Source organism: Macrotis lagotis, unplaced genomic scaffold (genome assembly GCF_037893015.1).
Source record: "Macrotis lagotis isolate mMagLag1 unplaced genomic scaffold, bilby.v1.9.chrom.fasta BILBYCTG032, whole genome shotgun sequence".
Lineage (NCBI taxonomy): Eukaryota > Metazoa > Chordata > Mammalia > Peramelemorphia > Peramelidae > Macrotis > Macrotis lagotis.
This window is the reverse complement of record NW_027421939.1, coordinates 108,046-123,765: the sequence shown is the minus strand read 5'-3', so window position 1 is coordinate 123,765 and position 15,720 is coordinate 108,046. Positions and strand designations below refer to the sequence as shown.

The 15,720-nt window shown below is 33.7% G+C and overlaps 1 protein-coding gene across 1 annotated transcript in view; it reads left to right on the top strand.

The window, feature by feature from the left end:
- LOC141504031 (uncharacterized) overlaps positions 1 to 14,455 on the top strand; it is an 89,168-nt gene extending 74,713 nt beyond the window's left edge. The window contains 1 exon segment of the mRNA XM_074208868.1: positions 13,511 to 14,455. Coding sequence (XP_074064969.1) covers positions 13,511 to 14,455 — 945 coding nt within the window.
- Positions 14,456 to 15,720: the final 1,265 nt, after the last annotated feature.

Genomic DNA, 15,720 nt, shown 5'->3' with positions numbered 1-15,720 from the left:
CATTTTTTTGCAAGGCAGTGGGGTTAAGTGATTTGCCCAGGGTCACACATCTATGTAATTATTAAGAGTCTGAGGTTGGATTTGAACTCAGGTCCTCATGACTCCAGGGATAGTCTGCTATCTACTGTGCTGCCTAGTTCCACCCCCTTTTTGGCTCCTTTTCTTTGAATTAAGTGATGCCTCCACAGACCTGTGTGTACTCCTACTGAACAAAAGCCCTGATTCTCAACAATCACTCTGCTCTTTTCAAACTGAGGGAGTGGGTCATTAATTTCACTAATCCCTAAGGGGAGAAAGCAGTTCAGCTAGGTAGTAGGAAACACCTCAGATATATACAAACCACTTTTTCTTCCTTTTTAAAGTGATTTCATTCATGTGTCTTTCCATAGCAGAGACTAAGGATTAAAAAAATAAATGATAATAAGTTGTCTTCTTATCTCTCTCCTGTTTCATGAAAGAGAAAAAAAATACAAGTATTTGAAATAAGAATAAATTTCACTTAGATTTCTAAAATAAGGCTCAATACATTACTAGAATTTATTCATTCACATTCATCATTGCTCAACATATTAAAAACAAAAGTTCACCCAATGCCAAATTTCAAATTTTTCATTTATTTTCAATAGTGGTTTGAAGTAAATCCTTAGTAATCTCCTGCAACTTGTTCATACCATCCTCCTAATTTTATAGAAGGGATACCATAGACTGGGGCTTCTATGCCCCCCCCAGTCCTGTTTTGCTTTAATGGGAGCAATGTCAACTTTTTGTTCTTTCGTCTCCATAACTCTTTCATTATTTTTTTTTAAATGTGATGGATAGATCTGAAAATGATGCATTTAATATTTCTGCCGCTGCACTTGATGGTGAGGTTTTTATGCCCTATTATATGATCAAGTTTTGTGTAGGTGGCATGAACTGCAGAGAAAAGGGTATATTCCTTTCTACCCCTATTCAGTTTTTTCCAGTGATCTACTATGTCTAAGTTTTCTAAAGTTTTATTCAGCTTCCTAACTTTCTTCATGTTTACTTTGTGACTAGGTTTATCTAATTCTGACAGAGGAAAGGTAGGGTCTCCCAGGATTAGTATTTCTTTTCTTTTCTTTTTTTTTTTTTTTAGTTTTTTTCAAGGCAATGGGGTTAAGTGGCTTACCCAAAGTCACACAGCTAGGCACATATTAAGTGTCTGAGGCCGGATTTGAACTCAGGTACTCCTGACTGCAAGGCCAGCGCTCTTATCAAATGTTCAACCTAGCCACCCCAGGATTAGTATTTCAACATTTATCCACATGCATATGCATTCTTTTTAAATTGCATAATTATTTTCCAACCTCTCTTCCCACCCTTCTCTCCTCAGTGGCAGTATATATACATTTGTGTTCAAAATGTTTAAATATTAGTCATTTTCTGTAGGTGAAATTAAGATTAAGGAAAAAAAGAAGAAAAGCATGAGTAGGAAAGAAAGCTATAAAGAGAAATTTTTAAAAAGTGAATGTAGGGGCAGCTAGGCAGCATAGTGGATAAAGCACTGAACCTGGAGTCAGGAGTACCTGGGTTCAAGTCCAGTCTCAGACACTTAATAATTACCTAGCTGTGTGGCTTTGGGCAAACCACTTAAACCCATTTGCCTTGCAAAAAACTTAAAAAAAATGAAAAAATGAAAAATAAAAAGTCAATATAGTGTTCATTCAGATTCTGCAGGATTTTTGGATTTGGTTTGATTTTTCTTCCTCTAGATGAGGATAACATTGTCTATAGCAGATCTCCTTGGGTTGCCCTAGCTCTCTGATCTGTTGGGAGGAGTTTCACCCATCATGGTTAATCAACTCACAATGTTGTTATTAATAAGAAAAATGTTATCTTGGTCTTGCTCCCTTTGCTCAGCATCAGGTCCTGTAATTTATTCCATGCTTCCTTAGAGTCTGATCATTCATAGTCTCTTATAGAACAACAGTACTCATTAACATTCATATACCATAACTTGTTCATTCCCCAATTGATGGGCTTCCCCTCAATTGCTGATTCTTTACCACAACAAAAAGAGCTACTATGAATAAATATTTTGGAACCTGTGGAACTTTTTTCATTTTACGATTTCTTCTGTATATAAGGCTAGTATTGGTAATGCAGGATCATAGGGTATGATAAGGTTTATTACTTTTTGGGCATAGTTCCATATTGCTCTCCACGATGGTTGGATCACTTTACAACTCCACCAACAATGCATTAATACCCATTCCTCCCACAACCTTTCCAATATTGATCACTTACCCTTTGTGTCTTCTTTGCCAGTATGATATGTGTAAGGTATAACTTCATAGTTGTTTTAATTTGCATTTCTCTAATCAGTAATGATTTGAAGCATTTTTTTCATATGATTACATATGGCTTTGATTTTGTCATTTGAAAACTTTCTATTCAAATTCTTTGACCATTTTTTCAACTGGGGAATGATTTGTAACCTTATAAATTTGATGGTGTTCTCTACATATTAGAAATAAGATCTTTATCAGAAGCTCTAGTTGTGGAAATTATTTCCCAGCTTTTTTTTCCCTTCTAATCTTGGAAGCATTGATTTTATTAGTTCAAAATTATTTCATTTCATATAGTCAAAATCATCCATTTTGCAGTTTATAAAGTACTCTATTTCTTGTTCATAAATTTCTCTCCATTCTATAGATCTTACATAGATTGAGTATTTCTTGCTCTATTAATTAGTCTATGATAATGCCTTTATGGAAAAATCCTGCCCCCATTTTGAATTCTGTTTGATATAAAGTTGGAGATACGTGCCTGTGTTTAGATGTTGCCATTCTGTTTTCTATTTTTCCCTACCTTTTTTGAACAATAGTGTGTTCTTATCCCAGAAAATTGTCTTTGCATTTGTAAGATTACACTAATCTATATTAGACAAATAATAGTTTTTTACACTGTTCTTTGTAAACGTATCTGAATGCATTTATCTATTACTCCATTTTTTATTCCATAAGTCAATGGGGTTATTTGACTTGAACAAAGTTGCATAGCTAGGCAATTATTAAGTGTCTGAGCCTGGATTTGAACTCAGGTCCTTTTGACTCCAGGTCAGTATTCTGTCCACTATGCCACTTAAATGAACCCATTACTCTATTTCTTAACCAAAATCAGGAAGTTTTGATGACTGTTGCTTTTAAATAGAGTTTTAGATCTGGTAGAGCTAGGCTACCTACCTTTACTTTTTTTTTCAGATCACTTGATGTTCTTAACCTTTTGATGTTCCATATGAATTTTGTTACTATTTTTTTCAACCTTGGAAAAATGGCTATTTGGGAGTTTCATTGATATGGCACTGAATGAGTAATTTAATTTGGGTGGATTTGTCATTTTTAATATGTTAGGTAAACCCAACCATGAGCAACTGAGATTTTTCCAGTTGTTTATATCTGATTTTATTTATATGAAAAGTGCTTTGTAATTATTGTGTTCATACAGTTTCTGGGTGTATCTTGGGAGGTAGAATCACAAGTATTTAATGCTGTCAGCTATTATTTTAAATGCATATCCCTTGCTCTTGGACTTTGTTGGTTATATAAAGAAATGTTGCTGTTTTAAGTAGGCTTATTTTATATCCTGCTACTTTGCTGAATTTATTCATTGTTTCAAGCACTTTTTAGATGACTTTCTCAGGTCCTGGATCTAGGTATACCATCAGATTATCTGCAAATTGTGAAAGCTTTGCTTCTTCTTTGCCAATCATGAATCACATCAAATTAAAGTCACTTTACCTTATCAACTTTTCAAGTACCCTCCATGGACACAACAGTTCTCAGGAGCCAAAGCATCATGCAAAGCCACGTCATTTCATGAAATATTTGTTCCCCACCCAAGCATCTTCTCTCCTACACTCCAATATTCCTCTTTCATTCCAGAAACATAGTACTTGAATTCTCATTAATTTGTATGGATTTAAACAAAATCACTTCCTAATCTCTTTATGTCCAACTATTCTAAGTACATTCCCACTCTCTGCCCTCATGCCACTACAAAATCTCTAAGGATCTAATAAATTCAAGGCATTTCTGACTTAATTAAATACAGAGTCTCTAATTTACTCTAAGTACTAGGACATTCTGAAGGTCTCTCTTAGGAACTTTACAGTTAATTGTAAGATTAAGGGAGACAATTGCTCAAGGCTACACAGGATGCTCTCAGCAGAAAATATACTTAACTCCATGAACAATCCCTAAGAGTTAAAGTAGGTCAAAGGAAGCATGGGACACATAATTTTAGAATATACACCACAGCTTTTCACCTGGACTATTTGTGTCAACATAGAAATATTTCATTTTGGTATTTTTCAATAGAGCAAGAACCAGCCATACCCATATCCTTTAAATTCAATCTTTTTAAACCATATTCAACCCTTTAACTATGCTAAGAGAAATAAAATTCTCAAGAGATATAAGTGTTACCTTCCTTTTTAGGGCTGTATACAATTTAATAATCCTGAGTAACATTGTTAACCCCTTTTGATTTACCTTTTTATGTAACTCTTTAGTCTTATATTTGCAGATTGAATTCTCTGTTTCCATTCTTATCTTTTTATCAGGCAATTTTGGAAGTCATTTGTCCTGCTCTCCATTTTTTTTGCCTGATAGAATATGCTGAATTTTGCAGGGTAGTCATTTCTTGGTGGTAATCCAAGGTCCTTGGGTCCTCTGAAATGTGCTAGCTATTCCAGATGTTCTGGTCCTTCAGTGCTGTAGCTGTTAAATCCTGTGTAAGTTTGATTGTCTTTTCTTTGTATTTAAATTGGTTCATTTTTGCTGCTTGCAGGATGTGCTCTTTTATTTGAGAATTCTAAAATTTTATTTTGATAGTCCTTGGAATTTTTTTCTCCTGGTGTCACCTTTCTGGAGGATTTCTGTGTACTCTTTCAATGCTCATCTTGCCTTCTTGATATAGCAGTTATATACAGTTTTTCCTGAAAGATATTTTGCTGGCTCATTTCTTGATTTAGATTTTCTGGTATGCCAGTAATTCGTAAATTTTCTCTCCTTTATCTAATTTCAATAGTCATTTGTTTTGTTTTGTTTTTTTCCTACAGGGTACTTCATTTTTTCTTCACTTTTTTCAGTCTTTTTGCTTTGTTTGTGGTAATCTTGTAATCTCATGGATTCTTTGGTTTCTATTGATCCAATTCTAATTATTAGGGTTTTATATTCTTCAGTTAATTTTTGTGTTTCCACTTACTATTGGTTGATTTTATTTTTTGCTGAGTCCCATTCCCTTTCCAGTTGATTGTTTAGAGATTTGGACTTTTCCAGTTGTTGGATGGAGTTTTCCTGTTGTTCAATTTGAATTTTAGATGAGTTGCATTGCTTTTCCAGTTGCTGATTTTATTTTTTGAAGAGTTACATTCTTTTTTCCAATTGGTTATTTTTACTTTTTAAAGGAACTGATTTATTTGGCCAATTTTTCATAAATTTCCTGCTTGGGTCTCATTTCTTTTTCTTTTTTTCTTTTTTCTTCTTCCTCTCTTTTTTGGTTTTTGAATTTTTTGTGCAAACTCTTGTGTGAGGTTGTGATTTGAGTCCAACTCATAGACTCCTTTGAGTAAGTTATTTTTTTCATTGCTTTCTTCTAAGTTGGATTTTATATAATTTCTATCCAAATAGTAGGTTTCTGTGATTAGCGCTGTTTTAACTATTTGGTTCATTTTGATTTTGTGTCTTCTATTGGGGTAAATGGAGTATAGACTGAAGCTTTTTATGCTGGGGTTGGGGGTCTGTTCCCTAGCTTGTCATTGACCAAAATGTTGCCTATGCAGCCCAGTATTGCCTTTACAGAGGTTTATTTCCCTCCTTATATATCGAGGGTCTGGCTATTCAATGGATTTCCCAACCCAGCCCTATCTATTATCCCAGTATTCACAGGGTTCAGACTTTGTTTGGACTTGGTAGGCTCCCTGCTGGCTTGCTATCTAACTGCCAGGACCTCTGCTGTTGTCATTCTGTCCAGACCTGGACTGCATTCTGGCTAAAAGCTGCTGACCAGCTCTCCTGCCTAGCTAGGTTTTACTACCCTTTTTCTCCCTGAAGAGACAGACCTTCACTGAAGATCCTCCACAATGTCAGACCATTGAAAACTTGTTTTGATCTTGTCTTTTTTTAATGGGATCTGCAGCTTTAAGTGTATTCTCCTCTTCTTTGGAGGCTTCATTTAGTGGTCAATAGGGAGAAGTTCCAGGAAGATGGTAGCTAATGCTGCCATCTTGGTTCTGCCTTTTACCCCTTTTATTTTTTGCTTTTTCTTTGTGTGAGATCAGGGTTGCTACACTCCCAGTTATTTTTTAACTTCAGCTGAAGTATAATATGTTCTGCTGTAGCCTTTTCCCTTTTCCTGGTGTGGATCTCTCTACTTCAATGACCACTAGAAGAATGAATGTCAAGAAATTAGAGGTCTCTCTTGGCAGGAAAAGTTTGTTGTGACTTTGGAAGGAAAAGTAAGGCAACACATAATTGGTAAGAGTGTAGCAGTGAATTGTCTTAAGAAGATTCTGAAGATCATCTGGCAGGAGAAGATACCAGACACTGAGGTGCTTTCTTGAGCTATACTGCCAAGCATTCCATCATCATTACAGAGAGAGCAACTATGATGGGCTGGCCACATTGTTAGATTGCCAGAGAACACTTGCCCGAAAGACTATTGTATGGAGAACTCAGACAGAGCAATAGCTCACAAGTTGGTCAAAATAGTTATACTAGGACAGCCTAAAGTTCTCTCTTAACACTTTAAAATTTATTGTTCAACATGGAAAGCTATGGCATAGGACCATCTGGCGTTTCAAGCATTCCTCTGTGAGGGTGCTGCACTCTAAGAGGAAGGCAGAATTGAAGTAGTTCAAAGAAAATGGGACTTATATACATTTATGTTAAGTACCCCGATTGTTCACATGGATTACTGGTGCCTGACCTGTGGTAGAGTACTCAGAGCTTATATTAGTCTGATCAGGCACATTTGGACACACTGGAATTTGTGTCAAACATTTTGATGTCATTTTGGTATTCTTCAATAACAGAGGACAAGAACCAATCACTCTCTCTGTCTCACACATGTTTCTTGCAAACAACATACGGAAGGATTCTGGTTTTTAATTCATTCTGCTACCCACCTTCCGTTTTATGCAAGAGTTCATCTTTTTCCCATTTTCTGTTATGATTATTATATAGTATTTCCCTCCATACTTTCTTCTGCTTTTCATAATTTTTCCATTCACCTTATCCCACCTCATTAATGATTTTCTTCAGACTTAGGCCTCTTGAGCAGCCCTTCTTTCTATCAGGCTTTTCCACTTTCCATTTCCCTTTCTCCTTTTCTTTTTATTTTTAACTATATTTTTACATTACCTTTTGAGTTTTTTATCAAACAATTCTTTCCCTTTCTTTCCCCTTCCCAGTTGGATGAAATTTTGAAGTCATTTGGGAATGAATGTTACTCCCTCTTTGGGGTGAATCTGTTGAGTATAAGATTTGCTCAGTACTCAGACACTCCTTCTTTTGCTCTACCACAATAGGTCTTTATGTCTGTTCATGTGCTGTAATACTCTGATGCCTCACCTTTTCCTGGTATTGTCCTTCTTTTCATGCATTGTTTTATACCTGTCTTACACCCACAACCTCCTTTAAGATGGAATCCTTTTATCTGCTCCGATAGAAGCACAATTCTCCATGGTTAAATGATTGATTGATTGATTTTTAAATATGATTATCTCAGAGGTACTTCATACCCACAGCCACTTTCCAAGTACACTCCTCTCAAGTCTCCCAATAGAAATTCAATTCTCAATAGCCATATAAGCATCATGAAATTATAATTAATTTATAGCATGCTCTCTTTTCAAGTACCCTCTATAGAAATTCAGTATTCATAAGCTAAAGTGTCTTGTAAAGGCAAAATTGCTTCATGATCCATTTATACCTACACCCACCCTCTAAGTCCACTTCCTCCAAATATTTTCAACCCCAATGTGCTTAAAATTTCAACTAAATCATCTTTTTCAATATATACTCATACCTTCTAAGTATGCTTCCTTTACCTCTCCCAAAAGAAATATAATTTTCTAATGTTACAAATATTCTCTTCTCAAGAGAGATATGTACAGCATAATGCTATTAATTGAAATGTTTTCCCCTTTACATTTACATTTTTATGTATCTCTTGAGTCTTATACTTCAGAATTTTCTATTCAGTTCTGAAATATTTTTTCAGATAATTTTGAAAGTCCATCCTTAATAAAAATTTGCAAGGCAATTGATTTTTGGTTGTATTTCAAGCTCTTTTGCCCTCAAGGATATCATATTCCACAATGTTATACTCAGTCCTGTATAACTGTGTCTATAATTTCGTGATATTTAAATTACTTCCTTTTGACAATTTGGAGGATTTTTTTCTTTATCAGAGAATTCTGAAATTTGACTAAAATTTTCCTCTTAATTTTTATACTGGGATCTCTTTCTTTTTGGTGATCAGTGGATTCTTTCAAATATCATTTTTTCTTGTTCAAGAGTATTAGGACAGTTTTTCTTAATAATTTTCTGCATGATATTGTCCAGGCTCTTTTTTTAGATATGAGCTTTAGATAGGAGCAATGGATAAAGCAATAATTCATAAATTATCTCTCTTGGATTTATTTTTAAGTAGTTATTTTTCTAGGAAGTACTTTACATTTTCTTCTATTTTTCAGGGCTTTGATTTTGTTTAATGGAATTGTGGTGAGTCATAGAGTCCTTTGTTTCTCTATTTAGAATTTTATTTTATTCAATTAGGTTTTTATCTTTCTCTTTGCAGTTGATCAGATTTTCTCTTTGATGATGTAATAACTTTTCCAGTTGGTCATTTTTACTTTGAAAGTAGTTAATTTCTTCAGCGAAATTTTCATAATTCTCTGCATAGCTCGCATTTCTTTTCTCCATTTTTCTTTTTCCTTTTATCTTTGGTTTTTGAAGTACTTCTTTTGGGATTTTAGACCAATTTATAAACTTTTCAGCTTAATATGTAGACAATTTGTCACAGTTTTCCTCTTCTGAGATGGTGTTTTTATCATCTCTATAAGAATTGTAGCTTTCTATTGTAAATGTACCCTCCTCTTCCCCCTTTTTTTACTCATTTTTATAGTTGACCCCTCCTCCTAGGGCACAGGGAGTAAAATCTCAAGCTCTTTTGTGCTGGGGTCTAGATCTGATCCTTGGTTTATCATTTGCCTGTGCATTGCTTATGCAGTGGTTAGTTCCCTGCATCAAGAAGCCCAACCCAGTCCCTTCTGTTGCACCAGCATTCCCAGGCTTCAAACTTCATTTGCTGAGCTGGTGTTGGGATCCTCACTGTTCATCTGCTGCAATGTTGGTTTGCTGAACCTCAACCTGAACCATACTTTGGCTAAGGGCCCTCTTCCAGTTTTCTAGCTCTTCTACCTACTCTGGGTTATACTCCCCTACACACCCCAGGTAACACAGACTTTTACCAAACTTCCTCAATGATATCTTGAGTTCTGGAACCTGTAGCTTCATGGTCTGTGTAGAGGCTTCATGAAAAGTTCTTTCAGGAAAAGCTTTCAGAATTCTTAGCTTTACACCACCATCTGGCTCTACCCTAGAAGTAGTACCATTGCCTTACTCTGTCAGAACCCCCAAAGTTACCTCTTCTCTACTGTGAGTCAGTAGAGTAGGACCTCAGTGGTATTTTCTTGTATTTACAGAGGTATTTGATTTCTTCTGAACAATGGTATTTTGTTAGGAAATTTTAAAATGTTTTTACCTACTTAATCAATGCAAAATTGTACAATAAATAGCATGTTTTTATAATTTGGGGGAATCAAATCATAAACCTCTATAGAGCTGCCAGAAGTGAGATTATCAAGATTATTTGTACTTTGCTTCATGAAATATATAATAATACTCTAAGATCATAACAACTTAAAACTATAACAATGACTAACAATTAAATTTTTCTCAATACTTTGAATGCATCCATTGTCTCTTAGCTAGATATATGAACCAGGACAGGTCCCAAAACTTCCCTTAACCTGGTTACTCATTTCTAAAATAATTATATGTAGTGCTCATCCCACAAAATTGTTGTGAGGTTGCGGTCATATAAGGTTTTTAAAGTATCTCAGATCTTCTTGTTTCTATTGTTGTCAATACTACTCTGTTGTCAAACTACCTACAAGTTGAATGAGTTAGGAAATTTAGGAAAATGTCATAAATACATAAAAGTCACAATATCTCTTACAGATGATAAAGAGTTTTCCCTTTATTTGTGGAGGATTTTGAATGAAGGAATATCTAGCAATATAAATCTAAAGATGCTAACTTCTGGGAAAAACATTTACTATTTTGCAGAAGTTTCTGGGAAAACTAGGTAGCAATAAGGCAAAAACAAGGCATAAACCCACATATCACAATCTATAACAAACTATGGTTGACATAAAGTCTGATACCATAGAACAATTAAGAAAACCAAGAAATAGTCTATCTGTCTAATTGATGGATACGGGAGAAGTTTATGACCAAACAAGAGATTGAGAATGGGATAAACTGAAAAATTTTCTGCAAATAATACACATTCAATCGAGATTAGAAGGAATTCAGAAAACAGGGAAACTGCTTTCACAGCTAGCATTTCAGGTACAGGACCCATATCAAAAATATATACAGAATAGAATCAGTTTCATAAGATTTCATTAACCTACTGATAAATAATCAAAGTATATGCACTGGCATTAAAGTTATTTATAGTCATATGAAAAAATTCTCCAAATCATTATTGATTAGAGAAATGCAAATTAAAACAACTCTAAGCTACCACCTCACATCAATCAGATTGACCTAGATGACAAATAACTATTGTGGTCAATATTGGAGAAAATTTGTATGACAATGCATTTTTTTATTTTTGTTTTTTTGAAAAGATTTCATTTTGAGTATTACAATTTTCCACCATTCTTGCTTGCTTCCTCCCACCCCCCACAGAGGACATTCAGTTAGTCTTTACATTGCCATGGTATACATTGATCTAAGTTGAATGTGATGAGAGAGCAAACATATCCCTAAGGAAGAAAAAGTAAAGTATAAGAGATAGCGAATTTATATAATAATAATAATAATAATATTAATAATAATAATAAACATATATAATAATATAGGTTTTTTCCCTAAATTTAAGGTAATAGTCTTTGGTCTTTGTTCAAACTCCACAATTCTTTCTCTGGATACAGATGTTATTCTTCATTGCAGATAGCCAGAATTGTGCCTGATTGTTGCACTGATGGAATGAGCAAGTCAATGGTTGATCATCAGCCCCACATTGCTGTTAGGATGTACAGTGTTTTTCTGGTTGTGCTCATCTTGCTCAACATTAATTCATGCACCTCTTTCCAGGCTTCCATGAATTCCCATGCCTTATGGTTTCTAATAGAACAGTAGTGTTCTATGACATATATATATATATATATATATATATGTATGTATATATTTATATATACCACAGTTTGTTAAGTGATTCCCATATTGAAGGACATTCACTTTATTTCCAATTTTTTGCCACCACAAACAAAGATTCTATGAATATTTCTGTACAAGTGATGTTTTTACCCTTTTTCATAATCTCTTTGAGGGTGTTGATAGATCAAAGGGTATGCACATTTTTGTTTCCCTTTGGGCGTAATTCCAAATTGCTTTCCAGAAAGGTTGGATGAGTTCACAGCTCCACCAACACTGAATTAGTCTCCTAGATTTCTCACATCCCTTCCAACATTGATCATTGTCCTTTCTGGTCATATTGGCCAGGCTGAGAACACTAATGCATTGTTGATGGAGTTGTGAATTGATCCAATCATTGTAGACAACAATTTGGAACCATGTGCAAAGGAAAATAAAGCTTTGAAAATCATTTGATCCAGCAATACTCACTGCTCGTTCTATATTCCAACAAGATGATCAAAAAATGAAAAGTCCTACATGTTCAAAAATCTTTATAGCATTTCTTTGTTAGTGGCAAAGAATTGGATATTGAGGGGATACTCATCACTTGAGGAGTGGTTGAATGTGGTATGGCTTAATCTTATAGAGTACTATTATTCTATAAGATATCATGAATGGTCAAATTTTTGAGAAACATTGAAAGACTTGCATGAATTGATGCTCAGTGAATTGAGTAGAACCAAAAGAACCATTGTATATATTAACAACAACATCAGATGATCAGCTCCATAGGATACATTTCTTCTTAGCAGTAGGGTGATCAAAGACAGTCCGGAGAGACCTGTTTTGGAAAATGCCACCCACATCCAGAGAAAAATCTTAGCAGTCTGAATGCAGAGCAAAGCATATTTGTTTAAACTTTTAAAAATTTTAAAACTTCTTTTATGTTTTTTTCTTTTTTCTCATGGTTCCCTCCACCCCGTTCCAATTCCTCTGTCACAACATGACTAATATGAAAATATGTTACAAATGATTGTTCATATACAACATTTACCAAATTGTTTGCCATCTTAGAGACAAAGGAATGAAGAGAGGGTGATAGAAAATCATGGAACTCATAAACATGTATATGGATGAAGATTGTAAACTCTCTTTGAATGTAATTGGAGAAATAAAATAAAATAGTGAACAATTTTTAAAAAATAAAATAAAATGACTATTAAAAGAGCAATGGTTAGGGTGAAGTTACCATCTGCAGACTGTTACTCTGGACCTCACTTTTCCCCAGCCTAACATGAGAGTTCTGGACTTGATAAGAGCTAAAAGGTCCAACACATTCATGCTATGACAAAGCTACAGAGCTATCAGAGAACAGATTGTTCTCAAGTTGTATACACTAAGAAATTTAAACACTATTATGACTACAGCTAAGATAATTTTATCAGGATGGAGACTAAATGTAGGACAACAGTACTTCTTCAACACCTAAGGAGAAATGACTTATTGTAAAAGAGTGTAGATTTGGAGTTTGAAGCAACGTGAAGTCAGATACTGCTTCTAATGCTATTTCTGTGAAAATGAGCAGATTGTCAAACAGTTTATGACTTATATCCTCATCTGTAAAATGGGGATAAATAACATGGCTACATCTCTCATATGTGTGTTGTATGGCTTAAAGGAGATAATGCAGGAAAAATACGTTGTAAATTCTAAAAGGCTATATTACGAAATGTCAGTGTAGAATAGAATGGATTCAGAAAAGGATGGAAAAATATGCTGAAAGTCAGACAGAGCATGTAAAATCGGTGTTAATTCATATAATGAAATGTCCATTTGTTTTGAAGAGTGAATATCCTAAGTAGTCTTCTGACTGATGTAGCATTTTTAATGTCTGTTCTTTGGGGAGAAATGGAGTTATGAAATTCCCTCAATTTATTTTTTCTTCAAATATACTATCATTCTTTGTATTTTGGGTTCATTTTTCATTATCAAGGAAAAATCAGAAGCATCATTTTATTATCACTTGCACTTTTTCTGTTTATTATGTTTAGGTTGCTGATAGTCATGAAAGAGAAAAACATTTGGAATGTAAAATTCATGGCCTAAAGAAAAAAGTTGCTGCACTGGAACTGGCACAAGGAGGAAAAATTAAAGATAATGAAAAAATAATTCATCTGTTTTTAAAAGAAAATGAAATTTTAGAAGAAAAGAATGAACTTAACAAAGAATTAAAAGACAATAAAGAAGCTTTAACACGAACAATATGCCAATTGAGTGAACAGATAAAGATTCTTACAAGAGAAAATGCAATGCTGAACTCTAAATTTGAGAATGAAAAACAAAACAGAGTCAGATCAGAGACTAAAATTGAATCATGCTATTCTCATCTGAGTTTTGCTGGTCATGATCATGAACAAAGTCAGACATTAAAAGTGGACCTTGCCCATAGCTTTCAACAAGATTGGCTTCATTCAGAGGACACACTAAGTTTTGAGTTGTCTAGTCTAAGGGATAACACTAGTGTCCTTTTTCAAGAGCTTTCTGATGCGGAAAGTACAGTTAATGGTACAAGAAATGAGCTCTCCCTTTTATACGCTTCCCTCAGAGAAAAGACTCTAACTTTAGAAAGCACACAGAGCAAATTAATCCAGGCCCAACATAAGGTAAAGGAGCTTCAAGAACGACTTCAAATGGAAAAAGAAAAATTGAAACAATATGCTGTCAAAGAGGAATCCATCCAAGAAAGTTTAGGACATATGCAGAAAGAAAATGCATTGCTACAAGAACAGCTTGATGATGTTCAGAAGCTAGACATCATTAAAGAAAAGGTTGTTCTTGGACAGTTGAAGGATCTCCTCTGGAAATTCCAAGATGATAATGAAAAACATTTTCTTGTGGTAGGAGAGAGCAAGAAAAAATTACATGAACATAAATTTTTATGTTCTCAAATGTATAAATGTGGAAATGACAAAGCAGAAATGGAGGCAAGTCTTTAAATTAAATTTGAATGTATTTGATAAACTTTTAACTTCTTGAAATGAAATTCAAATGAAATTTGATCCAGTTAAATTAGAAATTTGAATTTTTCAGCAGGCAGATGATAATTATCTTTCACTGTAAAAAGTCTGACTTTATTATTCTAATATTATGCCCAAGATAAAATTAAAGGCTGCAATTAAATAAATGATTTGAAAGGTTTAAGTTTAAAAATTATGCTAATAATAATGTAACAATTCTAATTAAATTGTTACATTGAGATATTGTGGGATATTATATAGTTATTCTCTTCATAGAGACTATGGCTATGTATTAAGCATTAATATTTTTGTGTGAAAAAAGTGCCATTTTTTAAAATTATTTTTTGTGTCCCATTACATATTTTTTTGTTTTTCATTATATTTTGTCTTTCTTTTACTAACAATTTTTGCTTAACACTTTCCTTTGTTGAAGATAGATAGGTTTTTACAGACTTAATAACTGGTCTCATTATCCTTGATTTTCTCATATGGACAGTTAGTGGCAGGACCATCAACTATTTAACTAGATAAGACATTTATAGAAAAAACTTTAGATTTTGTTTTTAATACAGAAAATCATGGGTTTGAAATAGTAGTTTTCATACTGTAATTCAGTTAATCTTTGGTAGTAAAATTAATTATGCCTTTTTCCTTTATCAATTTTTCCGTTGGTTTGTCTTAGTTAACTTTTCTTTGATAAAGTTTAGTAGAAATTAGTTAAATTTATTTTTCCTTCATACTTAAACTTATCTAATAAGATAGAAAATTTTAAATTTCTTTTGATTTTAACTTAATTTTCTATTATGAATATGTGCCACAATTTTCTTTGCTATAATTTTTATAGTATATCTTTACATCTGTGTGTATATATATATGTACATGGAGAAAAAAATTTCCAACACTTAGAGTGATCTCTAAGAAAAATGCACTGTTTTAAGAAACGAAATGCTGGAAAACCTTCGTTCATCTTTCCCTACTTAACTTAGATCCTCTGAGATCCCTCTGAGACTCTACTTCTGTAAACCTAAAGATCAAAAAATATCCCCTTAAAAGGGAGAAATATTTTGAAAATCAGTAGCAAAATCTTTAAGAGATTTTAAAATGACAAGGAACAAATAAAGCAACAGTTTGATTGCAAGGAGTTCAATGGAAATTTTACGAAACTTGATAATTCAACAGAATTAAAGTGGGGAACTTTCTAAAAATGGGACTTCAGTTGGTTTATGAGAAGATTCAAAGATTTT